Source organism: Pieris napi, chromosome W (genome assembly GCF_905475465.1).
Source record: "Pieris napi chromosome W, ilPieNapi1.2, whole genome shotgun sequence".
Classification (NCBI taxonomy): domain Eukaryota; kingdom Metazoa; phylum Arthropoda; class Insecta; order Lepidoptera; family Pieridae; genus Pieris; species Pieris napi.
The window spans coordinates 1699025-1726429 of record NC_062258.1 but is presented as its reverse complement, the minus strand read 5'-3'; the positions used below and the strand labels follow the sequence as shown (position 1 = coordinate 1726429).

Below are 27405 nucleotides of genomic sequence, written 5' to 3'. Positions count from 1 at the left end.
ATTTTTAATAGATCGTGCCGATATATTAGAATCTTTAAATCGAAATAACAAGTCAGATATCAATGTTGGTAAACCTCATGTTCAAGTGCGTTCTAACTATAATAATAATTATAACACTAATAACCAATTTCTAAAACAAGGACAGGGACAAGGAAATCAAATAAAAACATTTTTTAGTTATAAAAATAATAAAAATAAACAATCAAATACAAAATTTTTATGTATAATTTGTGATAAGAATCATAAAATATATGATTGTCCTACTTTCAAGGACAAAGGTTTAGATGAGCGAATACAAGACGTAGTGAAATATAAACTATGTCAGATTTGTCTAAGGCAAGGTCATTCCGTAAATGATTGTCGTATGGGACCTTGTCGTGTGGCTGGATGTACGGAAAAGCACAACAGTATGCTGCATTGCTCATCCAACCCATCTACATCAAGCTCTCCTAAAAGAGACAGCGATCAAACAAATATTTTTGTAAATTATGCTAACGAAGACACATGTCACGTACTGTTGTCCACTGCTTTTATTGAGGTGTCGGATCCACTTGGTCAGCAAAAGATCAAGGTTCGCGCGCTTCTAGATTGTGGAAGTCAAGCTTCTTTTATAACGAAATCTTTGCAGAACAGATTGTCATTAAAGCCTAATCAAGTTGACACTCTAAAGGTCATCGGCATTGGCAACTGTTCAAGTAGTGTAACTGAAACTTGTAATATTCAAATAAATTCATTAAACAGCAATTACAGTTCAATGTTGTCTTGCTATGTTTTAAAAGAATTAACAGGGCAATTACCTAAAGGCCCAGTAGAAATAACATTTAAGTTGCCTAGGAACATGCAGTTGGCTGATCCAAGGTTTGACCAACCTGCTCCAGTAGACGTCTTGATAGGTGCAGACTTATTCTGGGATATAATAAGCGATGGGCAATATTCGCTAGGCAACTGTGGTCCACAGTTAAGAAATTCCCATTTAGGTTGGTTAATATGTGGTCCTATTTATTCAGCAAGGTCTAGCAGAGCCATTCAGTGCAATCAATGCTTAGTACCATCTCAAAAGAATAAATTGGATAATCTGTTGATAAAGTTTTGGGAGATAGAGGACTTTCCCTATAACTCAGTATGTAGGAAAAGTTGCGATGATAAGGAAAGTGAACAGCATTTTTTAGAAAACACTACTAGAGATAGTGATGGTAGGTTCAATGTTAAATTACCTTTCAAAAGGGCTATAACTTGTTTAGGAAATAGTTATGGTTTAGCTAGAAAACGATTTTATAATTTAGAAAAAAGATTTAGGCGTGATTCTCAATTAAAGATAGACTATTCCAAATTCATTGATGAGTATAAAGAATTAGGGCATCTGTCAGTTTTATGTCAGGGTAAGATATTTGATGAAGGTCCACATTATTATTTATGCCATCATGCAGTGATCAGGTCAGATAGTGAGTCTACTAAGTTGCGCGTAGTGTTTGACGGTTCAGCAGCCACTACAACTGGTTACTCGTTAAATGATCTATTAAAGGTAGGACCGAGCATACAAGATAGTCTTTTTTCTATTTTGGTACGAGCAAGGCAACATAAATACTTACTTACGGCTGATATAGAAAAAATGTATAGGCAAGTAAATGTTAAAGAAGGTGACAAAAAATTTCAGCTGATACTTTGGAGACCGAATGAATATCAGCCTATACAAACATTAGCTTTAAATACCCTGACATATGGAACAGCATGTGCAAGTTACCTTAGTACACGATGCTTATGGCAAATAGGCCAAGAGCAAGACGATGAACTCATAAAGGTCATCATCCAAAGAGATTTTCTTGTAGATGATTTGTTGACTGGAGCTGATGATCCAGAAACATTGATTTATATACAAAAGGCTGTTTCATGTGCTTTAAAGTCAGGATGTTTTAATTTACGAAAATATAAAACTAATTTTCCGTCAATTTTTACAAAATTTGAAATAAACAAACAAGATAATTTAATATTGAGTGAATCCTCCAGTACTTTGGGTTTAGGTTGGACTCCTTCTACTGACACTTTTCATATACCAGTAAAAGAAAGTATATATATAACTGGACAACCAATCACAAAACGATTTATTATGTCAAATGCTTTTAAAATATTTGACCCGTTAGGAGTATTAAGTCCAGTTATTATTATTCCTAAGATAATGTTGCAACGTCTATGGCAACAAAAGATTGGCTGGGATGAGCCTGTTAGTCAGAAGATAAAAGATGAATGGATAAATTTTGTAGATAATTTAAAGTATTTAAAACAATTGAATATTCCGAGATTAGTATTGGGGAATTCACCTCAGATCATAGAATTACATTCTTTTAGTGACGCATCGCAAATTGCTTATGGTGCAAGTATTTATGTGAGAACAATTAGCAGCAACAATCTCGTCACTGTTCGATTATTATGCAGTAAATCAAAGGTAGCTCCTCTAAAGCCTACTACTATCCCAAGGCTAGAATTATGTGCGGCGCAACTTGCCGGAAAGCTCACAAAATCGGTGTTAGAGTCAATTAGGTTTACACCTACGCGGATAGTACATTGGTGCGATTCCAGTGTTGTATTATGCTGGATAAAAGGGGATATAGGTAGATTGAAAACATTTGTAGCCAACCGCATTAGTGAAATAAAAGAAATAACTTATTCTTCAGCATGGCGATACGTGCCATCGGAATTTAATCCTGCTGATCTTATATCTAGGGGAATTCAAGCTAAGAATATTTTGAACATGAACTTGTGGTGGTTAGGCCCTAGTTTTTTGCATGAAGACGAGGCTAAATGGCCTGTTTTAAAATCTTTTGATTTAAATAGTCTACCTGAAATTAAGGTTAATTCGGCTGTAATAAATGAATCATGTATTGATTTTAATAGGTACTCCTCACTGACTCGATTACAAAGAACAGTTTCATATGTGCTTCGATTCATATTTAATATAAAAAATAAAACTAATAAACATCTGGGTGCACTATCAACTAGCGAATTGAGTAACGCCATGAACAAGTTATATGAGTGTGCTCAAAGGCAATCATTTCCAATTGAATATGATTTATTAATCAAGGGTAAACAGTTGAATAGCAAAAGCAAAATTTTATCTTTATCTCCATTTCTTGATGGAAATATAATACGCGTTGGCGGGCGTTTAGATGCATCAAATTATTACTCTTATGAAAGAAAGCATCCAATCATATTACATAGTAACAACCGCCTTACTCAATTATATTTTGAGCGAGAGCATTTAAAGCATATGCATGCTGGTCCTTTATTGCTACTTGCAGCTGTGAGAGAGGTTGTCTGGCCAGTTAACGGGCGTCGTCTTGCTCAACGGGTATTTAATAGATGCGTTATTTGTAGGCGTATGCGTGGGCAAACTCTTCAACCTAAAATGGGAAATCTTCCAGAACAGCGGATTGCCCCAGATTACCCTTTTTTAGCTGTAGGAGTTGACTACGCAGGTCCATTTCTTATATTGAATCGCAAAGGACGAGGAAGCCGCTTAATTAAATGTTATTTGTGTATATTTATTTGCTTGCGTTTCAAATGTATACATTTAGAAGCTGTTAGTGACTTAACTAAAGAAGCTTATATAATGGCACTACGTCGTTTCATTGCTCGTCGAGGACGACCAACGGAAATATTTTCTGATAACGGTACCAATTTTGTAGCTGCAGCGCGAGAATTAGGTTCATTTATCAAACAAAATAAAGATTCTCTATTTGACTTTGCAAGTCAACAATCAATTAAATTTAATTTCATTCCGGCATATACTCCTCATTTCGGTGGTATTTGGGAAAGTGGGGTAAAATCTGCTAAGCACCATATACGGCGTGTTATGGGAAACTGTCATCTTACTTTTGAGGAAATATCAACTTTATTTGCACAAGTAGAAGCAATCCTAAACAGCCGTCCCTTGTGTCCCTTGTCATCTTCTCCCGATGACCTTCTTACCCTTTCCCCAGGACACTTTCTTATTGGTCGACCATTAACTTCGCTGCCTTCTAAAGGTCTTGATGAATTCAAATTTAGTCACTTACAAAGGTACCAGAGAATTGAGCAATTAAGACAGCACTTTTGGAGACGATGGCAAAAGGAGTATGTGGTGGAATTGCAACAGCGCACTAAATGGAGAGAGAACTCTGCCAATCTTAATATTGGGGACCTAGTGCTGATAGCCGAGGACAATACTGCCCCTCTCTGCTGGAAGTTGGGTCGAGTGCAGCGGCTGATAAATGGCTTAGATGGAGTGGCCAGAGTGGCAGAAATTAAAACCAGCAGCGGCTGCATTACACGTTCGTTGGTCCGGCTGTGCAAGTTGCCGGTACAAGAAGATTAAATGAAGAATGTTGAAAGAGTTTCAACGGCCGGGAGTATGTTGCGACATTGCGCAATGTTTATATCAGGCGCATTTTTTCATTATAATAATTGTAAGGTGGGGCGACGTGCGCCATCACTTCTCTTTGTACTCGACTAGCGAAAGGTCATATTAAACAAGTTTGTACAAGAAGTCTAAAGAGTTTCATTTACCGGCCCAGTCATTCCCTAAAGAATGAACAACACGTACTTACATAAGACAAACATCACGCTTGTAGGTGATTGGAATGTACGAGCCCTGGCACGTACTGACATAGGAAATCATCACGGTTGTAGATGATCGGAATGTACGAGCCCTGGCACGTACTTACATAGGGAATAATTAAGCTTATAAAACTAAGGAAGCCTGAGCGAGTAAAATGTACAGCCTTGGCTCGTACATACTCCCCCAGGCAAAAGAGCAATATGTACAGCCTTGGCTCGTACAATTACAAAACTATACAACTACATTACAAATAAATACAAATACATTTAAAAGGCAAAGACGACGACTTGGGCAACAGCCGCCATACAACAATTTACAACACGACATATCCAAATGGATAAACCAAAAATAAAAGACAATTACATACAGACAAAAAGACAGTTTTGGGATGGGACAAAGACAATATTTTCACCGTTCTTAAACACATGGACGATTAGTGCAATGCTTGATAGCTGCTGGACGATTTATAGACAAGATAATAATATTTATAAAAAGAAGAAGGAGAAGAAGAAATTCAAGTTCATAATATTCTAAACTTATACTTCAAGACTTATTAATAACAAAAACATATTTAAAAATATATATAACTATATATACAAATTACATAATATATTAATTAGTATTTAATGTCACCTATTCACACTTTATAATAAGCGTATGCAGAAAATACAAGTATGTTTACGCAACACATATAGATACTTATTACCTATAGCCATTGAATTAATAATTATAAACAAACGCCTTCTATATGTAACGGAGCAAAGCTGTTAATTTAGCAAATAACATTAAAACGATTAACTAGACTAAAAGAAAATTGTTTTATGTCGCGGGGGGAAAAACATGCAGTTCATTAATAAATAACTGCATTGTTCAGCACATTTTGAAATACATGATATATTTTTAAAAAAATTTCATTTGAATTTTATTATTTCAAGATTATTTTAACGTTAGTAAAATTAATTATTTTCATTATCACGAATAATAGACAGCGACATGAAGGCGGTTGAAGATGCGGTGCCAACACAACAGACGGGTCTATGGTCATCGAATGTGAGTGAAGATTCGAACTAAGGCAACAACCTGCTTCCACAACGCACCACAACGCGCGTGCAGGAGACTCTGCAGCTGTACCAGCCTTTGCAGACTCTGTGGGGCGCCAGAATGTTCAGATTTCATCATTTGAACATGAACGAACTACTGACATGGATCCGGTGTGTGCTAAATATTAGCAGCTGAATAGCAATTTTATGTAAATATTGATCAGCTGCTGACACGGTTCATATGTGTTCCATATTTTAATAGCTGAGGTTGCGCGATACACCAACAGCTCACTAGAAAAATATCATGTATGTGTGAATAGGTGTAATTAGTATTTAAGATATTGTTTTATAACAATAAATTAGATTTGAATATAGCTCTGTCTTGTTCATTTCTCGCTTCCTCTCAAAGTGGCGAAGACTACTTCAAGCCCTTAATTATCGTGGTGAGCCTGCCCGGTAGCTTTGAGATAATCCCACCACCTCGAACCTTTGATCCTACCCGTAGGGCTCCGTCGGTTACCTTAGGTCTCTTGGTGCAGACATCCCGTACTTATTTATATATTTATATATTCACTATTTATGTGTTAGGGTACGTCTGTAGGGCTTAGGGATCCGTATGGTTGTTAGGTTCTTACGTCTCACCCTCTCATATATTTAGTCATTTAGTGCAGCTTGCTCACACATACATTACATATACTATTCAGATACTCCTGACATTCAATACATATAAACTTTAAACACACTTTTCACAGTCCACTAACTAGCAAGCTGTTCACTATTAATCCATCCTCCCCTTTAAAATTCATCAAACACGTAGCTTGTTATTTATACAAAATCTTATTTAAGTAAGTATTTACTTCAAGTACGTAATAAGTACCTATAATGCCAAATTTATCATTAGTAATTTATCAAAACAAATTATCTAAATCAAATACTAAGCCAGCGCGCGTTCGAGTCTTTGACCTAGTTACGGGACCGGTAACAATGGACGTCGATGTGTCGGAGGCGCTCGCAGAGGGCAACGCTCCCCTATCAGTGATCAGCTGTTGTGCGGAACAGCTGACGGCGGGTTCAGGCTGCGCCGGCGCCGACCGCTCCCGCGCCACCAGGTGTCGCCTGTTGCGTCTGTAGCGGCGCCCCACCGCATCCTCCACTATGTATGACCTAGGCTCTGAGGATTTCGCAATGACCTTGACAGGTCTCCCTTTATTATCCCCTGCCAGAACTACCCTATCACCCTGTTTAAGCATAGGTAGGTCCCTAGCCGTCTTATTATAATTTGAATTAGATTTTTTCTTATAACTCATTAGCGTTTGATAATTTTTTGAATTATCAACTGATTCATACATTAATTTTCTACTCATTGGTAATCTATTGTGCAAACGTAAGTACGTAAACGTAAGTATTTGGGCTGGAGAATCCATATTGTCCCGCGGAGTCGTTCTAAAATTTAATAAGCTTAGATGAAAGTCATGACCTGAATCAATGCACTTTTTCAATATATTTTTAACTGACTGCACAGCACGTTCACTTTTTCCGTTCGATTGCGGATAGTGTGGAGAAGAAGTAGTATGTCGAACTTCCCAAGACTCTAAAAATTTTTTGAATTCGGCCTAGCTATAGGCCGGTCCGTTGTCTGTAACCAACTCAATTGGTATTCCGTGTCTACCAAATTGCTCTTTTAGGGCAGTTATTACAGCTTTGCTACATATACTGTTAAGCTCATTAACTTTAACATAATTGGAAAAGTAGTCTACTAATATAACGTAATATTTCCTACGATACTCGAAGATGTCTGAAGCTAGCTTGAGCCAAGGCCTGTCAGGCACGGGTCGCGGCGCGTGCGCCGCGCAGGTGGCGCACACGCGGACATAGGCCTCCACGTCCCGGGACATCCCCGGCCAGAACATAACATCTCGTGCCCTTTGATTACACCTATCTATGCCTAGGTGACCCTCATGGAATCGTGATAGCATTTCATCACGTAAACAAGCCGGTATGAAGATTCGATTGTTTTTTAAAATCATGCCGTCAATGTATTGTAAACTTTCCCGATATGACCAAAATACTCGTATTTTGTCATTCATGATATATATTTTATTAGGCCAACCCTTCATTATATATTCAATTAATACTTTGCAGTCTTCGTCTAATGCTGTGTACCTTCTTATCAATTCTAACTTGCTATCGTATATCAAACGTACCCTACGTTTGATATCATAAAACAGGTTTGCGCTTCAACCTCCTCACTCACACCACGATCTACCATCACGTCCGTCGTCGGCGCCCGGGACAATGTGTCCGCAATGTACATATATTTACCTGGAGTATATACTACATTGATGGTGTAACATTGTATTCGCAACATCATTCGTTGAATACGCGCCGGAACACTTATTAATGATTTTTTGAATAAAGCTTCAAGTGGCTTGTGGTCAGATTGAACTGTGATATCGCTTCTGCCGTAAATATATTGATGAAAACGTTCACACGCAAAAACAATCGCCATGTCTCCTTTTCAATTTGCGCGTAGCGAGTTTGAGCGTCGGTGAGGGTGAGCGACGCGAACTCGACCGGCCGCCCGCCCTGCAGCAGCACCGCACCCAGGGCCCCCGCGCTGGCGTCCACCTGCAGCACCGCCGGCGCCTCCGCCGAGTACAGCGCCAGCACCGGTGCTGCACATAGTGCTGCTTTTATGTTATCTACGGCATCTGAATGTTGTTTTTCCCAAATAAACACAGCATCTTTCTTTAGTAAGCATCTAAGAACAGTTACCATACTTGAGTAGCCTTGAATGAATTTTGATAGGTAATTTACCATTCTTAAAACCGCTCTAGTGCTTTCCTATCTATTGGATAAGGCATATCCACAATAGCTTTGATTTTAGTATTATCCGGGCGCCGGATATGCCGCTGTCAACATCAGCTCCGTATTTATCGAAACATTAAAAAATAATTGTGTACCCTAACCCAGTGTATAGACCAAAAAGTGGAAAATAATCAATCATCTATTAACATACAGTGTGGGCAAAGCTTTTTATTCAGTGACTCAGTGCTAAATTGTGAAAAAGTGCAATATCAAAAAGTAGTCGAAGTGCTATCAAAAGAGACACCCAGTCGAAGCGAAATAACAGTGGTTTTATCAAAATTAGTTACTGAAAATTTAAAGTGTCGATCAATTATAGATTTGTGAACTTTTACAACAAAATCAATAAAAATATAACCTATTTTTGCTAAATGAGAATGCAAAAAGATAACAATAGCGCATAGTCGATAACGCCATCTAGTATAGAGTGCCTGTACCATAACAACAAAGTCCACTTTGATCGTCTCGATAGATCGACGGTCAAGTATTATAAGTACTTCAGAGGTCCGACAATAGAGGGCGCTACCAATACTAATCACTAAAATCGTACAAGGAAAAGAAGTGGACATTATCATCGGAGGACAGCAAACTACCTGAGGATAACACTTATGCAACAAACTTTTTAAAATTATCAGAATATAATTAACTGTTAGTGAAAACAAAATAACTGCTGTGCAATTTATTTTACAAAGTTTAACATCGCCGAAATAATAGCAGATTGGACATTAGATTTAGTTAATTTAGTTAATTTAGGACATTAATTAATTATAGTATAATATAAAAACATTAACTAACTATGTACATCTTCGTATGTTTATACTTGTATCATAACAAATAAATATTGTTAGAATATAGCATAGGGTTAGTGTTGGATATTAAGGTTTTGTATGAATTAACGTCAATCAATGTGATGAAATAATTTTATTATTCGTGAATAAAGTGCACGCAGTAAACAACTGTGAGTCAGCTTTAACTTAGCGCGACTTACGAAGTCATATTATGAACATTAATTTCAATTGATATTTCTAACGACCTGAAGAACTTGGAACTGAAGAATACAAAACAAAATGGAAATTGATATGAAGGAATTTTTGAGTAAGATTAAAGAGGAAATGGCAACACAAACCAAAGACATTACAATAGCAGTAACCAAAAATATCACTGAAATGCTAGAAGAAAAATTGCAGATATTGATAGATGAAAACAGTTTGCTGAAAACTCAAGTAGATAAGCTAGAAAACAAAGTTAAACATCTAGAAGAATACGAAAAACGGAATAACCTTATAGTATATGGACTAAAAGAAGACCAAACCCAAAACTCTACAGTAGAAACCATCGTATCCACCCTACGTAAAATAGTTACAATAGAAAGTAACGAAATTAACAACGCTTTTAGAATCGGAAAAGAACAACGGCAACGTGATAAACCCAGGCCTATTCTTGTCTCATTTTTTACATGCTGGAAAAGAAATGAGATAATTAAGAATAAGAAAAATCTACCTCCTTTTATATATATCGAAGAGGACTTTACAAAAGAAACTTTAGAAAAAAGAAAACAACTTTTGCCAAAATTAAAAGAAGAAAGAAGGAATGGGAGGATTGCATTTCTTAGGGGAGATAATCTCATAGTAAAGGACTTCGGCGGTGGAAAAAGGAAAAGAAATAATTCTGAGTCGCCTCCTAAACAACTAAGCATATCTCCAGCGCCAACTGCAAAGAAGAAAAATAACCAAAATTTACTCAACTTTATAAGGAGAGAAAACGTACAAACCAATACAGAACGACCAAAAAACTAACAACTGAAACCATTATCAATAACAACAAAAAAATAAAAAACTACCTCACTCCCCCAACTAATCTTCCAAGCCGGCCGGTCACCGAGGAAGATCACGACCAAAACCCTCCAGAGAAAATAAAAACAAACAGTACAAAAAACAGTCATCATAATACCCTATACATAATAACATACAATGTTAAAACTTTGTCGACATACTCACGATTATTGGAATTAACAGAGTGTTTGAAAAATATAAAGTTTGATATTATTGGTCTATCAGAAACTAGAAAACTTGGAAACAAGATTGAAGAACACGACGAGTTTATTTTATACTACATTGGAGAAACGCCAGGATTGTATGGAGTAGGATTTATTGTCAAAAAACATCTAAAACGATACATCATAAGCTTCACAGGACTATCAGAAAGAGTAGCGTTGCTAAGGATGAATATCAATAACTTAAAATTAAGTATCATTCAAGTTTACGCTCCAACGGAGGCGTCGACCGACGAGGAGTCGGAATTTTTCTACAGTACTGTCGACAAAGCTATACAACTCTCAGATAACAATATCATAGTCATGGGAGATTTTAACGCCAAAATAGGACAAACCAATCCTAATGAAGCCGCTACTGGCAACCACGGCTACGGAGATAGAAACTGTAGAGGAGATAGACTCATTGATTTTGCACACGAGAATAATCTGTCTATCATGAACACCTTCTTCAAAAAAAATAGTAAACAAAGATGGACTTGGAGATCTCCTAATGGCAAAACAAAAAACGAAATAGACTATATCTTGACAACTTTACACAAAAACATATCCAACATACAGTCTTTAAACATCACTTACCCCTCGGATCACAGACCTATGAGAGCGACACTTAACATTCTTCCCATAACAAAAAGTCGGTGTATGTTCAAGATCCAAATTAAAAAGCGAAGAAGAAATACAAGCCTACAAACAAACACTGAATAGTTGCATAACAAACTTACTTAAGAACTGGAGAGACGAGGACACCGTTCAAAATCACTACGATAATATTATAAACGCAATAGACACCAGCCTAAAAAAAGCCTATGAGGTTTCACCCAATACAAATCAAGGGAAAAACCAGATACTATCAGCACGCACAAAGGCCCTAATTTATAGAAGACAAGAATTACAAAAGACAAAACCAAAATCAAGAGCCATGAAAAACGAACTAAAAGCACTCTACAAACTCATTAGTAAATGTATCTACTTAGACTACAAGGCGCACCGCACAAGAACCTTCGAAAATCACCTTAATATTTCAAACAGCGTCAAGAAGGCATACAAAGAACTGAGAACACATAAACTATGGATTGAAGAGTTGAAATATAAAACAAAAAATACCCAAAATAGATCAGATATACTGAAAATAGCAACAACATTCTATAAGAAACTATACAGCACACCGAGCCAATATGGATATAAATTACCAGACACAAATAAAGGAGAGACGAGAGCAAGCATAGAAGATTCTGAAGTGATTAAAGGGATTAAAACACTAAAAACGGAGAAAAGCCCAGGCCCCGACGGTATCGCCAACGAAATCATAACAACTGGATGCGAGTTCCTAGCAAAACCACTAACTCTACTGTTTAACCAGATACTGAACAGCTCAAATACACCTCGGCAATGGTCAGAGTCTAACATTATATTGCTTTATAAAAAAGGAGACCCTAATAGCATAAATAACTACAGACCGATAAGCCTACTACCTTCACTATATAAACTGTTCTCCTCAATAATCGAGAAAAAGATAAAAGAAAGCACAGAAAAATACCAACCTATAGAACAGGCCGGCTTTAGAAGAAATTTTTCAACAGTGGATCACATACATTCGCTAGAGATGTTGATAGAAAAATACCAAGAGTTCAAAAGACCACTCTATATTGCCTTTATCGATTACCAAAAAGCGTTTGACTCTCTGTTCCATTCATCAATTTGGGATACGCTACTCTCTCAAGAAGTACCACTAGACTACATAAAAGTCATAAAAAATATCTATGATAACAGTACTAGCAGAGTCAAGCTAGAGACTACAGGACCACCCATACAAATAAGCAGAGGTGTACGGCAGGGAGACCCACTCTCGCCAACTATCTTCATAGCGGTGCTACAGGCCATCATTGGTAAACTAGTTTGGGAAAAAGTTGGCATAAATATAAAAGGACGTTACTTGAGTCATTTAAGATTTGCTGACGATATAGTCCTGCTCTCAGAAAATACAAACCAACTACAAGGAATGATTAACGCTCTACACGAAGAAAGTCGTAAAGTGGGCTTGGAAATCAACCTAACAAAAACTAACGTCATGACGAACCATACTGAAAGACCAATATACCTGGAAAACTCACCCCTAACATATGTAAACGCCTACATTTACCTGGGAAAGCAAATTTCATTTAGCCAAAAAAATAACGAACAAGAAGTAGAGAGAAGAATCAACATCACATGGAAAAAGTTCTGGAGCTTCAAAGAAATACTCAAAAGTAAAATGACTATACGAATGAAAACGAAAGTTATGAACACCTGCCTACTGCCCTCATTAACATACGCCTGCCAAACTTGGAAATTTACTAGAAAAGTAAAAAATAAAATTATATCCAGCCAAAGGAGTATGGAGAGGAGCATTCTGAAAATAAGGAAAATCCAAAAGATCCGCCACACTCATATAAGACAGAAAACTCAAGCCATTGACGCCCTCAACTACTCACAAAAGCTCAAATGGCGATGGGCGGGTCACGTAGCGAGGCTAAGCGATAATAGATGGACAAGAGAGACAACACAATGGACAGGCCCACTAGGACAAAGAAAGAGAGGAAGACCAAATGCACGCTGGGTAGACGACATCACAAAAGTGGCAGGCACTCATTGGTTACGAGCGGCAGAGAACAGAGAATACTGGTCTTCTCTGGAGGAGGCCTTTACCTTTCATGGAGAGGGTTCTTGCAAAAAAAAAACATTAAATTAAGTATGTTATGAAATTGTAATACTTATAGAAAGCAAGAAATAAAAGGCTTTTTATTTTTATTTTTATTTATTTTATATTATCCGGGCGCATACCTGACTCGTCAAAAATATGACCAAAAACACTACCTCCCTAAGTCCAAATTTGCACTTTTCTTTGTTGAATTTTATTCCAATTTCTCTTGCTCGCTCTAATAACTTTTCTAGCCGACTGTCATGTTCCTCTTTAGTTTTTCCCCATACAATAATATCATCTATAAAAGACTCCGTACCCTCTAAATCCTCTAAGTATTGACGAATTTTAGCATGAAATACCTCACTAGCGCAGTTGACACCGTACGGTAGACGTAAGAATTGAAGAATATGTATATACAGTCCACTACTCTTACTCAGTTAAAATAAAAGTGTCATACGATTCGCACGTGTTATTATTGCAATTATTTAATTTCAAGACCCTCGATCAATTAGTGATCAATTCTCAACTATAACTCCTTAACAACTATCGCGGATGAGATTAGTGCATGTTTGAAACAATCATTCTTATGGCGAAGTATTGAAACATTTCGATTGACCATAAACATGCGGGTACAATTGCGAAATGATCCATCAGCACAAATGTTTTCCGAACAATTACTAGATATTGGGAATGGTAAAATAGAACTGCAAAAAAATAGGCAATGCATTAAACTGCCCGACAATTTTTGCACTGTTCTTCAGAATAAAAATGAATTGATTCAGAATATTTTTCCGGATATACAGAATAATTACTTAAATCATAACTGGCTCAGTCATCGGGCGATTTTGGCAGCCAGAAATGTTGATGTTGACGAAATTAACTTCCAGATACAACAGTTTTTACCAGGTGATCTGATGTCTTTTAAATCAATCGATACTGTTGTTGATGAAAATGAAAGTGTAAATTTTCCAACTGAAATTCTTGAAGCAACCATTTTAACTGGGAAGTTTATAGGGAAATGGTCCTGTTGCCACATATTCCAATGATACCGTCAGATTCTACCATACCCTTCAAAAGGCTACAGTTTCCAATTCGTTTAGCTTTCGCCATGTCTCAAGGCCAAACAATGTCCATTTGTGGTTTAGATTTGGAAAATCCATGTTTTTCTCATGGGCAACTATATGTTGCATGTTCACGTGTAGGGAAACCGACGAATCTATTTGTGTTAGCTAAAGACAGGCTGACCAAAAATATTGTGCACCGATCAGTGCTACATTAAATTGAAATTAAAAGTATTTATAATTCAAAATAATAAATAATACTGTTAAATAGGGTGGAGCGTGAATTTTTTTTTGGGCTTTTGATTTGGGCTGGGTTGGAAATCGGTGCTCCATAGCGATACGAACGAAAGGTACTATGACAGGATTTTGATATTTTCAGTAGAAATTGTGCCCCAAAGCCACTGAAAAAAACATGAAAGTCCAAAAACAGGGGTTCAAATTAAAATCAATAAAAAAATAACTGTAAGTATTCTTATATATTTTATTTATTAATATTAATATATGAATACCAATAAAGGCATAAAATCAAATAGTTTATAAAATTAAGACAAGGAAAAGTTAGGAAAAAATACTGCAAATGGGGTAAATTTCCTAAAAATTACTTAGTTCCGTACTCTGCCTTGGTATTGAAAATCAGCATGATTTTACAGGATTTCAACGTATTTTTTATCCATCCTTCCCGTCTTTCGGGCCCACATACAGCAGAGCACGCTTCAGTCACAATTTTGATGCACCTTTCACTTGCTTGAGTGTGACACGGCATTTGACGATAGAGTGTCAAAATTTGAGTTTCTACTATATCTGGGTTGGCGATAGCATCCTTCAATAAGTCGGTGCTAATTTGTTTCAGGACTGGCGGTTCAGAGACTTTGTCCCATTCAATCAGGTCATAATATGCTCTGCGTTGAAGTTCAAGCTTGGCACCTTGAAGACTCTGATAGGAGCGAAGATCGACGTTTTTTCCCTGATCTTCACGATCCGCCTGAGAGCTAGTTCTCGGATGTGGCTACTCTTTCGCAGTGACCGAAATAGCCATTCCTTTGTATCACGGGGTCGACAATTTTCTTTAAGTGCGTTGGAAGATACCGAGTCAATTTAATTGTCTCGTGTAGGTGTTTTGCCCCGTAAACACACAAAGGTTTCGTTTTTATATGGAACCACATTGGGGCGTAAACCTTCAAGACGAATTCAGTCACAGTCATCTGTTTTTCAGTCGGAATCTTGGTGGAAATGTACAGCCTGAGAATTGAGTTGGCTGTCGTCATCCAACGCGAATGACAGATTTTTCCTGGAGACCTCATAGCCAAGTTTTCATCATTAATATTTTTTTCTTGCATTAATAGCCTGACATATTTCCAACAAATATAGGTGACGACGAGTTCTTGTGATATCAGGCAGGTAACAGTTTATTGGTACAAAATGGGAGGCATCCCAGTAGTTGATTTTTGCAGGTGACACAAGCTTAATTTATTTGCTTGTATCTGGCACACTAGCCACTGCAGCGGTCGTTTAAATATTTTTTCTAAAAGCCGTATGATACCTGAATGAATCCCAGTATCAACGGCAGTACCGTCGCATCCGATGGCTGTGATTGTAGTTAAATCGATCGATTTCGCTACAAAATAAGCTAACAGTTTGTTGGCAATAGTTTTAGCACCGCTAACCTTGCAAATAATGTGGCCAATGTATTGCGACCCAGTTTCTTTTAACAGAGTGATGTGTTCCTCTACTACAAATCTTCTGCGATTGCCCTCCATGACTAACGTTTTATCCTTTCATCCGTCAAACGAGATATAAATGGACTGTCCTAGGTCGAGCTGAGTGGAAATCTGTGAGTTCCTAGTTTGGGTACGGGCTCGGCGGATCTTACTACGATCGACAACATTCTTGCAATCATCTTCAGTCACTAAGCCGATATCTTGTAATACAGCAGACACAATAGCAGCTCCTCCGTGCTCTCGCCTTCAACTGAAATAGGTCACTAATGCATTTTCATTGGTCACAGCAGGTCATCGCGAAGTCTACCTCGGCGCGTAGCAGAAACAAAAAATTACAAAATTTCGCGATATTTTATTTAATTGTCAACGATATTTCGTGGGTAAATAAATGTTCTTTTATGTTTCTTTCACAATTATTCTGTGGTTGTGTTCATCGTTAATCAAAACTAAGTGAGAAAATGCATATTTTACGTTTAGAATTGATACGAGACAAGTTGTTACACTACCCTCTTTTTCGAAAATTTGTGTATATTTCAAGGGCTTTGGGGCACAATTTGCAGTTAAGATATTGAATCCAAATTTTCTGTGCTTAATATGTTTGTACCGAAGCACCGATTCCGTACACCGCCTTTTTGAAATTCAAAAAAAAAAAAACCTCCATACAAGCACGCTCCACCCTACTGTTAAAGATTTAAGACTATCTGCCTTACCTACCTCATTCGTAAGTTTAAGTGTCACATGTTATTTACTAATAACTGTGTAATATACTCATTTGTTACAAAATTAAATAAAAATAATAAATTTTAAAATTAATTCTTTTGCATTGATTTTTGCCTTACTGTACGAAAATTTTAATCAATCATATTCAAAGTCCTTCCCCATCAAATCCCAATTCAGTGAATTTGTTTTCTTTAACGTTTCCGTCTTCGTTCGTAAATAATAATTTCATTGTACTAAGGGGTTATGGTAGTAGAACATCTGTCATGGAGGTCACTATTTTTTTTACAAATGCCATCAATGTAAAAAAACATGGTGGTCCCCGTGACTGATGTTCTCCTACCGTTCCTCTTAAATTGTTTACAACAATGTATTATAACAAAAATCTTAACCACAGCAACGCGTGGCCGGGTCTGCTAGTACATTTATAATTATTTTAAAGTGAGCTGTCGGTGAAGTTAAATAAAATACAATTACGTCAAATATCCTGATTGACTTAAGCGTAGGTATGGGTAACACTGTTTTCAGGACTACACAATAACCCTTTATCTGAATCAGTATTGGAAAGATGAAAGGTTGGAGTTTGGTTTAACCGAAGAAGTCCTCACTCTCTCTGGAGATTTTGCCGATCGGATTTGGGTGCCGGATACGTTTTTTGCCAATGATAAGAACAGGTTCGTGTTGTTGCAAAATAACGAAACATAAATGTAATCATAAACATTAACACGAAAGCAATGGCAAGTGATTATTGGCATGAACCAAATATGAAAGAGTATGGACTTTATCAGTTTCATGTCCACACAAAGATTACCTACTTTAGTTTCAACCTAAATTTAGTTTCCTTTTGGAACGTATATGATTAATAAAAAGTCAATTAAATAGTAGTGACCGTGGCTAACTCTCACTTCAAATAGAGAAATTTTGCGAACAACTTGGCCTCAGGACAGGGTTAATTAACGGTGAATCAACAAAATTTGGTCTTTTTCGATTTCGCAGTTTTCTGCATGATGTGACCGAGCGTAACAAATTAGTCCGTCTTGGCGGAGATAGCAGCATCACATATGGAATGCGGTTCACGGCAACCCTGGCCTGCATGATGGACCTCCATTACTACCCCTTGGACAGCCAGAACTGCATCGTCGAGATTGAAAGCTGTGTGACTCCATAACTTTAAAATAAGCCGAGCTAAGCTTTGCTTTGCACTGTTGAAGATGTTTCTGCCGCTTGCACTGTAAAATAAGCAAATTCAAATCTCAACACTCAAATTTTTATATTGGTTTAGTAGCTAATTATTCATACAGCCTAGTCGTAAAGATGGTCGTAGGGTAACTTTGCTGAGTGAATCATGTTAAAGTAGATGCATTTCATAAACATATTTTAAAAAGTTTTCATTTTTGTAGCTGGAATTAATCCGTAACAAATACGGCAATTCTTTAAAGACGTTAACATTGAGTTTACATTCAAACAGTACGTTTATATATAGATGGGTACACTGTATCTGACGTTGTGATGTATTGGAGACACACCGGTGCGGGGGGTGGAGGAGGCGGAACTTCCTCAGTTCTCGATACGGGCCACGGAACGAATGACAGGAAGGTTACAGCGTTATCACTGGCCTTTTGATAGGAAGGATATCGCAAGTGAGGTGAAAGTATTTGTGATTATATTTTAAGAATTACAATTAGCCAAAAAATATTATTATAGTCATGTTATTTCAAAACGTTAGAAAAGTAAAATCTTAGTACATTTCTGCGTAAAATATTAATACATAAATATATGTAATAAATGTCCTAAAGCACAATTATTTTACAAGTCCTCTTGTAAAATTCATGTCTTGGTTACTTGCTGCATGAATAAGTTATGTAAGATAGAAAACTGCATATTCTCGGAAATTGCAAACACAGCTTGAATTTTCACTTTGTAAGGTTTGCGTAGGTATGGGGTTTTACGTTACGTTAAAATTTGCCTTAAACTATGTTGTTAACGTTAACGTTTAGGTTTTAACAGAGAAATCGAAGATTTTTTAACATTTTCTTTAAACGAACCATTGAACCCCGTAAATCTTAATTGTGTGTTTAAAAAATGTGTGCTGATGGTCTTCATATTATTACGCTCAGGAAGACATGTTTATTTATTTATTTATTTATTTATTTATTGAAGTGAAACTTCTTTATCGGGGTTGGAAAAAAATTTTGTGTAACATTTTTTCGTTACGCGTCACATTTTTCGGTTACGCGTCACATGTTTCGGTTACGCGTCACATTTGACCGTTACGCGCGTCTTTTTCGAAGAGATTCTAAACCATTATTAACAAAAATTTATAATAACTATAACAATGATAGTAAAAATTCTATTACAATTTATGAAATTCTGTAATAATCTTAGTGGTAATAAGGTAAAATGAAATAATTGCATTATTTGTATTCAAGTCTGTGATATTAAAAGCCTTTTGTTAAACTTTATCTAATTTAACTTGTATTCGTGAATAAAATTAAACTTATAAACATAAACTAATAATAATAAAATAATATACATAATACATTGAAATAAATAACGAAACTTAACATAAACTAAAATATATCATTAAAAGGAGTCCCTTTAGGCAAGGTTCCGAAGATACTGGCAGCGTTCCCCCTTTGAATTGCTAGACTAATTCTTTGTCCGAGGTAGCTGCCAGATCTTCGGTCTCCTGTGATGTCGACTAACCTTTTTGAAATTTCTTTAAAAAACAAAAACTTTTAAACGTTTATAATTTAACTTTATTTAACCAATTTCTGTAAAGTTGCATATAGATAATTTTTCGAAAAATAAGGTCATAAAGAAGTTTCACTTCTAACGTGTGTACACTAGTACACGCACATTTTTATTTATTTATTTTATGCACCAACAAAGTAGACACTAATACAAGTAATGTAACACAAACACAAACACAAGCCAAGTGCTACCCCAATTATAGGCGCATACCACATTCTAAATTTTTATAAGTACATTATAAGAAGAAAAAATTAAGTTAAGATAAACCAAAATAAAAACATTACAAAATTAATTGAGTTAATTGAATAACCCCGATAAAATCTTAATGAGTAATCAGCTGAGCCGCTAACTTTTTGAAAATTGATGGGGTGTTTGAAAACATATCTATTTGGGGGAATTCACGACCGTCCCATTGCGATCCAATACCACCATCAATTTCAACGCTATGAATTAAATTATAACTCCTTAAAGATCTATTTAATGGAGCATTCTGACCCAGATTTGATTTTGCAAACTTAATTCTGAAAGGAGGCTTTGCAAATCGTTGCAGCTTTTTAGGAACAGAAATGTTTACTCTGGACAAGATATCAGGGGTATCCAAAATTCCATTTATAAGTTTATACAGAAACATGATATCAAGCAGCTCTCTACGATGACGAAGTGATTTAAGGTGAAAATGTAATAGACGATCGTTGTAACTAGGAAGTTTCCTAGCCATGTTGCAACCATAGGATAGGTGCCATAAAAATCGCTTCTGTACATTCTCTAAGCGCTTGATATAGATACCGTAATGCGGATTCCACACAGGACTGCAATATTCGAGAATACTACGTACGAGACATGTGTAAATTTACACTTTAGTGCTGGGATTCCTAAATTCCTTACAATTACGCAGGACGAAGCCCAACATCCTAAAAGCCCTATTTGTAATATCATCAACATGCAAGTTAAAACGCAATTTACCATCCAGAATCACACCTAAATCCCGAATATGGCTGACTTCCTTAAGTAATGCCTGATTAATATGATAGACTCTGGTTGGCGAGCGTTTTTTCCTGCTGAATCGAACAACATGACATTTTTCAGGATTCAAATTCATTCCGTTTAAACTACACCACATTATCAAATTGTCCAGATCATTTTGCAGTGACATTGCTTCCTCGGGTGAGTTCACAGTCCTATATAATTTTAAATCATCAGCGAACATCAAGAATTTAGACCCTTGAACGCAGTTTCCGATGTCGTTGATGAAGATATTAAAGAATAATGGACCTAAGTGTGACCCTTGAGGCACTCCAGATATGGCAGCGAATTCTTTGGATTTGTACCCACCAACTACAACTACTGACTGCCTATTTGACAGGTATGATCTGCACCAATTTAAAAATATGCCATCAATTCCAATAGAGGAGAGTTTGTGTATCAACATAACATGGCTCACCCTGTCGAAGGCCTTGCTGAAATCGGTGTATATTGCATCATATGATTGCCCACGATCAACCCCCTCAGCAAGATCCTCCACGAAGGAAACCAAATTAGTCGACGTGGAACGTGACTTAACGAATCCATGCTGTTCAGGTGCGATAAAATGTTTGAAGTGATTATATATTATTGGGCACAAAATAGATTCAAAAACCTTTGCGAAAGTTGGAAGTATAGATATAGGTCTATAATTTAATACCGTACTCGTGTCACCACTTTTGAACAATGGTATTACAAGAGCACTTTTCCAAACCGTTGGGAATATTCCAGAGTTAAGAGAGCTATTAATAATAATGCTGAGTGGTAGTGCTAGTTCACTAGCACATTTTATCGCAAAAATAGAAGGTATTCCATCGGAACCAGCACCTTTCGAAGGGTCAAGTCTTTTTAAAACTCTGAAAACTTGATCAGTAGTTACCGATATTGAAGTTAAACAATTGGTTAACGAACTAGACTGGCCACTGATCGATATGTTGTCCGAGTTGTATACCGAAGAAAAATGTGATGCGAAAAGATTGCAAATGTCTGACCCCGACGAAGCTACTTCATCACCTAAAGACATCCGGGCAGGGTAAGAGCTTATCCTTCCTCTTTTTTGCTTGATAAAGCTCCATATAAGTTTTGGATTCGTAGATAATGAAGTCTCTAAGCGTTTTAAATATAATCTATGCTTAAGTTATGGAGTTTTGTACATCTTTCCCGTAGCATTTCAAAAGTAATTAAATCACGAGGATTGCCGTATTTGCGATATTTGAATTTTTCGTTGATTACCTTCACCAATGCCGCGGAGAACCATATTGGATATTTACAAGAACGTGGTTTGGATTTTGGAACATGTTTAGAAATTATAACTCTAAGAATTTTATAGAACTGTGCTACCATATCGTCAACGCTAGCACAATTGGAAAGGTCAGTGTGCCAAGGAATATTATTTAGATCACTTGTAATTTTTTCATAATCTGCTTTATGGAATCGAAACCTGGCTTCTTCATGGGAATTGAGTTTTTCTTTATGGACAATATCAATACAAAATTCAATCGGAGGATGCAGAGGGTCAACACTTGAAAGAGGATCTTTGCTCTCACTTACATGAGAGATTACCATAGAGCTCATTATTAGATCTAGAATTCGGTTTTTGCTGTTAAGGCAATTATTAAATTGTGAAAGATTATTTAACGACATAAAGTCTATAATCATGTTATTTAACATACTATTTGTCGTTATTGGTATTAACGTGGAATTAAGTGTCCCGTTCCAACATAGGCTACTCATGTTAAAATCACCAAGAACGATGATGTTAGAGCTGAGATTTTCAATAATACAATTGGCGTTATGAATAAAGTGCTTTAAAATATGCTTTTGTACAGGAGGGGGAATATACGCAGCACATATATGCACATATATCTTTTATGTACAAAAGATCGATTTCACCCTTACTGTTAACTAGTTCCAGCTTAACCCAGATATCCTCACAGTCTGATTCGTGGGCACAAATACGGTGTGACTGAAAGCGCTTGGAAACAGCTATCAATACCCCACCCCCTAGTTTATTGCTGTGAAAACCACTGCTTTCCCGATCGCGCCTATACACTACATAACGATCGTCAAATAATTCATTATCCGATACACTGCTGTTTAACCATGTCTCTGTAAAAACTATTACATCAAAATTACAGCACAAAACATTACTAAACAGTTCAATAGTTTTGGTTTTTAATCTTCTAACATTTTGATAAAAACAGTTTAAGATGCCCTTAGTAAAAAACAATGTCAAATTTAGCGGCATTATGACAACTTATTTACTAAATCAATGTCTTTACTTAGATATGACTTGATTGCTCATCCTTCCGCATGTATATCCTCGCGTCTCGCACCCAAACAAATTTATATCCAAGTTCTTTGGCTTTAGAACGGGCAGCTGCAGCCGCTTGTTTTCATGGGTAAGGTGTTCCGCTACATAAATAGCAGCCTTCTTGTTAGCACCAATACCCAAATGACTGGTATTCAACTTGTCATCACGATTGTGTTTGTTAAATTTGCTAGTTGCTGCTAGAAACTCGTCACGAAGACGTGGGCTATTAAATTTCACGAGTATTGAACGGGGTCGAGGACTAGAGTTGTTCATCTTAGCTAGTCGGGAGCAGTAGTGAATTTGCGTCTCGCTAATAGGGCACTTGATCACTTTTCCTAGCTGCATTACAGTGTTTATTAAATTTTCCTGTTTATTTTCAGGGACACATTGAATTTCTATATTACAGGACCTTGAACGCTGATCCAGGGCATTAAGATGACTCCACAAAGCTCTGTTCTCTGCCTGAAGCGTTTCTATGAGTTTTGTGTTCTCGCTTACTTTATTATTTATACCTTCAAATTGTGATGAAAAGTAGTTAAGTTTTTCTTTCAGCTGCTCAAAATCCTCGTGAATTGACTTATTTTCCAATATTATCTGCTGCCTAACTTCTGCTAGAATAGTTGCAGTTGTCTCCTGGAGTTTGGCCTCTATGTACTGTTTAAGCTCATCCATGTAAGAATCACCTACACCACTCAATGATGAGGGTGAACAAACTACAGCACTCGGATTCTCTTGCCTTACTGGGGTGCTATCACCTTTCTTTTCTATACTTTTACAATTGGGACACTTCCAATTAGCTTTTGCCTGCTTAGATTCTTTGTGAAAGTTCTCCGTTGTAGTACCCAAGCATTGGTAGTGATAGTGCCCAACACACAGAGAACAAACTTTGTCTTCAATTGGCTTCACAATTTTATTGCAAGCTTTGCACTTCATCCCGTTATCAAGCTTGTTGAATAAGGAAAACGTAACCTCGCAAGCTTATGCACTATGGTTTCGATGGCAACAATACGTGTATCTTGTCATCTCTTATCAGTAGTCTGTGCTTGTCAGTTATGTGACGGTATCACAAAGTTGTAATTTCAACAAAAAAATTAACAAGATAACAAATGAGGGTATCTTGATTTGTGATGCAAAAAACAAATTTTTATGTCATAGTTGTAAAAATGTTGTGTGTTTCGTTGAAATAATAATGGATGACGTGAGCCTGATATAGTTCTTGACTTTAACAACACTTTTCACAATAAATAACCACAATTAATATTTATAAAAGCACTTAATGATTGTGACGTATACACTGTTTTAAGCTTGACCAAAAAACTTAAATGCACGTTATTTTGAACGGATAACACTTTCACAGCATCCCGTACGCTAGGTGATAACATAAATGTACTTTAAACTATAAATCTCAAGTAAACAGATTTTAAAATGATTAAATACGCGGACCCGATATTGTTGTGACTGTGAGACTCGTAACGTATGTTGTTGTTGTTAAAATATTATGTTAGCTCTCAGACGATTAAAGCTTGTTTAAACAACGAGTGAAACTCGAAATCGGTTTCTAAAGTGTCTATAAGCGTACGGTGTCGATCTGAACCACCGCCGCTATTCTTGAAATGAAACTCAGAGTGGAGTTATAAATCTTCCGTTTATTGGTCGAACGTTAGTGATGGTGATACAATTATAATATGGCGAAGCAAGCTTATAACTAACGTCCGTCCGGCATGGCTGCGTAAATCTATCTGACTATACAAAATAAAAACTTAAAACTAATTCTAAAATAACACGCTGGTTAAAAGGGGCCGACCGACCCTTCCGCTACCTGCGCACCCGCCGACCGCTTCCAAGAATAACATCTGGCTTGCAGCTTCGTTCGTCGGCTTTCTTAACTGTATTGTTCGTTGTCCGTAACAGTGTCTATTAACTGTGCAGGAGAAGTTAGCCACAGGCATCTATCAGCGTTTATCACTAAGTTTCAAGCTGCGACGGAATATTGGGTACTTCGTCTTCGAAACTTACCTGCCGTGTATCTTGATTGTGATGCTGTCCTGGGTTTCGTTTTGGATTAATCATGAAGCCACGTCCGCGAGGGTTGCTTTAGGTGAGTTTCCTGGCTTCATTTAAAAATAATAATAGTTATTTATTTCAGACCATTGATCCATATTTATCTAAATGGGTAAACGTAATTAATATTATCTTACTAAATGCCAAAGTGACAAACGATGAAAATGAAAGATGTTCCACATTCACGTTATAGGCATAACAACGGTTCTGACGATGATAACAATAAGCACTGGGGTGCGGAGCAGTCTGCCTCGCATCTCGTACGTCGAAGCCATTGACATAGCGCTACGGGAGTGTACGCCTACTCCAGTTCCCTGTTCGATCTTAAATCATTTTTTTTCGCCTTTAATTTTGTTCGAAGAAAGGGTATTTATAAGAGACCATATCTTTTACGATTCTTTAGAATGTTTTTAAAATTCTTTATTATAGTAGATTTCTTACGGCCGTTTGATTTTAGTTCATGGTAAGGTAACTAAACAAAGGGTCTACCCTGTACATTTTAATAATGAAATCATCGCTAAATTAAGAACTAAAGCGCAGCTCCATCGGCAGTGGAAATTTCTTAATGATAATAACGCGTGTTAAGAATTTAAACGTCTTAGGTCAATCATTAAGAACGACATTCGCAAAGCTAACATTAACTATTTACATACCATCTTATTAAATTTGGTTAATAAACCTACGCAATTTTGGCAATATATTCGTTCTCTTAGAAACCCAAAAGCTAAAGAGTCTGCAATTTCTTATAATGATGTTGAATATTATGGTTGTGACGCGGCAGAGGCATGTGCTAGTCACTTTAAATCGGTATTTCTGGCAGATCACCCGAAACTTATTCCAGAAACTGCCAATCGTAACCCAAAAGCATACTCTAATCATTTTGATATCAAAAATTTCGAAACAAAAGTTATTATGCGTAGTGTAAATAAACTAAAATCTAATACACCTCCGGGTCCAGATATGATTCCGGCTTATGTAATTAAAGCACTGGCAGAATATTTAATATTCCCTATATCGCATATTTTCAATATTATTTTATATTCAGGGGTCTACCCAACGTTATGGAAGACATCCCGCGTGACCCCAGTTCCTAAAGCTGATTGTAGAAGCAGAGCTGAAAACTACAGGCCTATCGCGATTCTGTGTACGCTGGCGAAGGTGTTTGAAATGTCCTTACACTCGCTAATGTTGCCCAAATGCATTCCCCACATCACTCCTTGCCAGCACGCTTTTCTTCCACGCAGATCAGTTAATTCTAATCTATTGACTTTGGCTGACATGGTATCGCGTGAAATTGATAGGCGGTGTCAGGTGGATGTAGTATATTTGGATTTTCACAAAGCGTTTGATCGAGTAGACAACGACATTCTTCTCCAAAAGTTGGCCGCAATTGGGTGTGGACCTGTTCTGCTTAAGTTTTTCTCTAGTTACCTATCAAATCGTAACCAATATGTTAAATATGGACAATATATCTCGCAGCCTTATCCAACAATTTCTGGTATTAGCCAGGGTTCAAACCTGGGACCGTTGCTATTTTTAATAATGATTAACGACCTTCCAAGCGGTATCAAATATTCCAAAATACTATTATTTGCTGACGACGTTAAGGTCTTTAAAATAGTTGAGACTGACAATTATCTTTAGTGTTCGGGCTGCTGCCAAAACACTTTAATGATATTTAACTAAAAGATTGCTTTGCTCTTAAAAACTAATTTAATGAGTGATCGCGGAGCTGGTTGATGATACACTGATGTTATAGAAAAGCGTCGCGCGCAGGCGGCTAACTATATGTACTTATGCTATTTTACAAGGTGTTCGGTTACTTTCCGAACATGCTCCCGGGCGGGAGAAAAAAACAAAATGCTTAAAATTATACATAATGAGAGAAAAAAAATTTACTGATAAAAAAAATGAGTGATTATGCTACATGACACTATCTTCGATTATCGAGAATGCTTTTCGCGCACTAACACTTTCACTTTCATTGTGAACCACTGTGTTGCGACATTGCGCAATGTATATATCAGGCGCATTTTTTCATTATAATAATTGTAAGGTGGGGCGACGTGCGCCATCACTTCTCTTTGTACTCGACTAGCGAAAGGTCATATTAAACAAGTTTGTACAAGAAGTCTTAAAGAGTTTCATTTACCGGCCCAGTCATTCCCTAAAGAATGAACATGGTGGCTCATGAGGGGATCAAAGAAGAAATAGAAGATTAATCAAGAATATTAATCAAGAAATAATCAATCGAGCAGTAGTACAGCTAAAGTGCCACATCGAGAGATTTAACCAAAAGTTAAGTGTTCCTTGTCCTTTTCTTTTTGTGTTCCAAACTGTGTCCTTAATTCAATTAATTGTGCAAATAAGTATTTTATTGATAATCCTTTTTTAAAGTAGTGAGATTAAGTAATTGGTTAAAAATTTAATTTTTCATAGCACGTGGTACCTACATCTACGACCTACATTAAGAAAAAAATTGGTGTAATTTTTATTGTTGTTTCGTTTGATTTCGTTATATAACATTTAATTAG

The 27405-nt window shown here is 36.7% G+C and overlaps 2 protein-coding genes across 3 annotated transcripts; both read left to right on the top strand.

Moving 5' to 3' along the window:
• Nucleotides 1–15: 15 nt before the first annotated feature.
• Nucleotides 16–27002, top strand: LOC125062124. 2 transcript variants are annotated; one of them, XM_047667702.1, is made up of 2 exons: nucleotides 16–2162; nucleotides 3371–4519. In XM_047667702.1, the coding sequence occupies exon 2, from the start codon at nucleotides 3374–3376 to the stop codon at nucleotides 4346–4348; it is 975 nt and encodes a 324-aa protein (XP_047523658.1). In that variant the 5' UTR covers nucleotides 16–2162; nucleotides 3371–3373; the 3' UTR covers nucleotides 4349–4519. The 2 variants fall into 2 exon arrangements, 1 of the variants encoding a protein (XP_047523658.1); XR_007119201.1 differs by lacking the exon at nucleotides 16–2162 and adding an exon at nucleotides 26899–27002 and having other exon boundaries at nucleotides 2957–4415.
• Nucleotides 5585–26376, top strand: LOC125062004 (gamma-aminobutyric acid receptor subunit beta-like). Its single transcript, XM_047667619.1, is given in 9 exon segments — nucleotides 5585–5641; nucleotides 17251–17396; nucleotides 17719–17876; nucleotides 18206–18242; nucleotides 18244–18290; nucleotides 18293–18318; nucleotides 24740–24908; nucleotides 25065–25166; nucleotides 26351–26376. Coding segments are annotated over 9 exon segments (768 nt in total).
• Nucleotides 27003–27405: the final 403 nt, after the last annotated feature.

What these genes read in the sequence shown, in the direction of transcription:
- LOC125062124 (XM_047667702.1), top strand. Translation starts at nt 3,374, where the DNA reads ATGCGTGGGCAAACTCTTCAACCTAAAATGGGAAATCTTCCAGAACAG.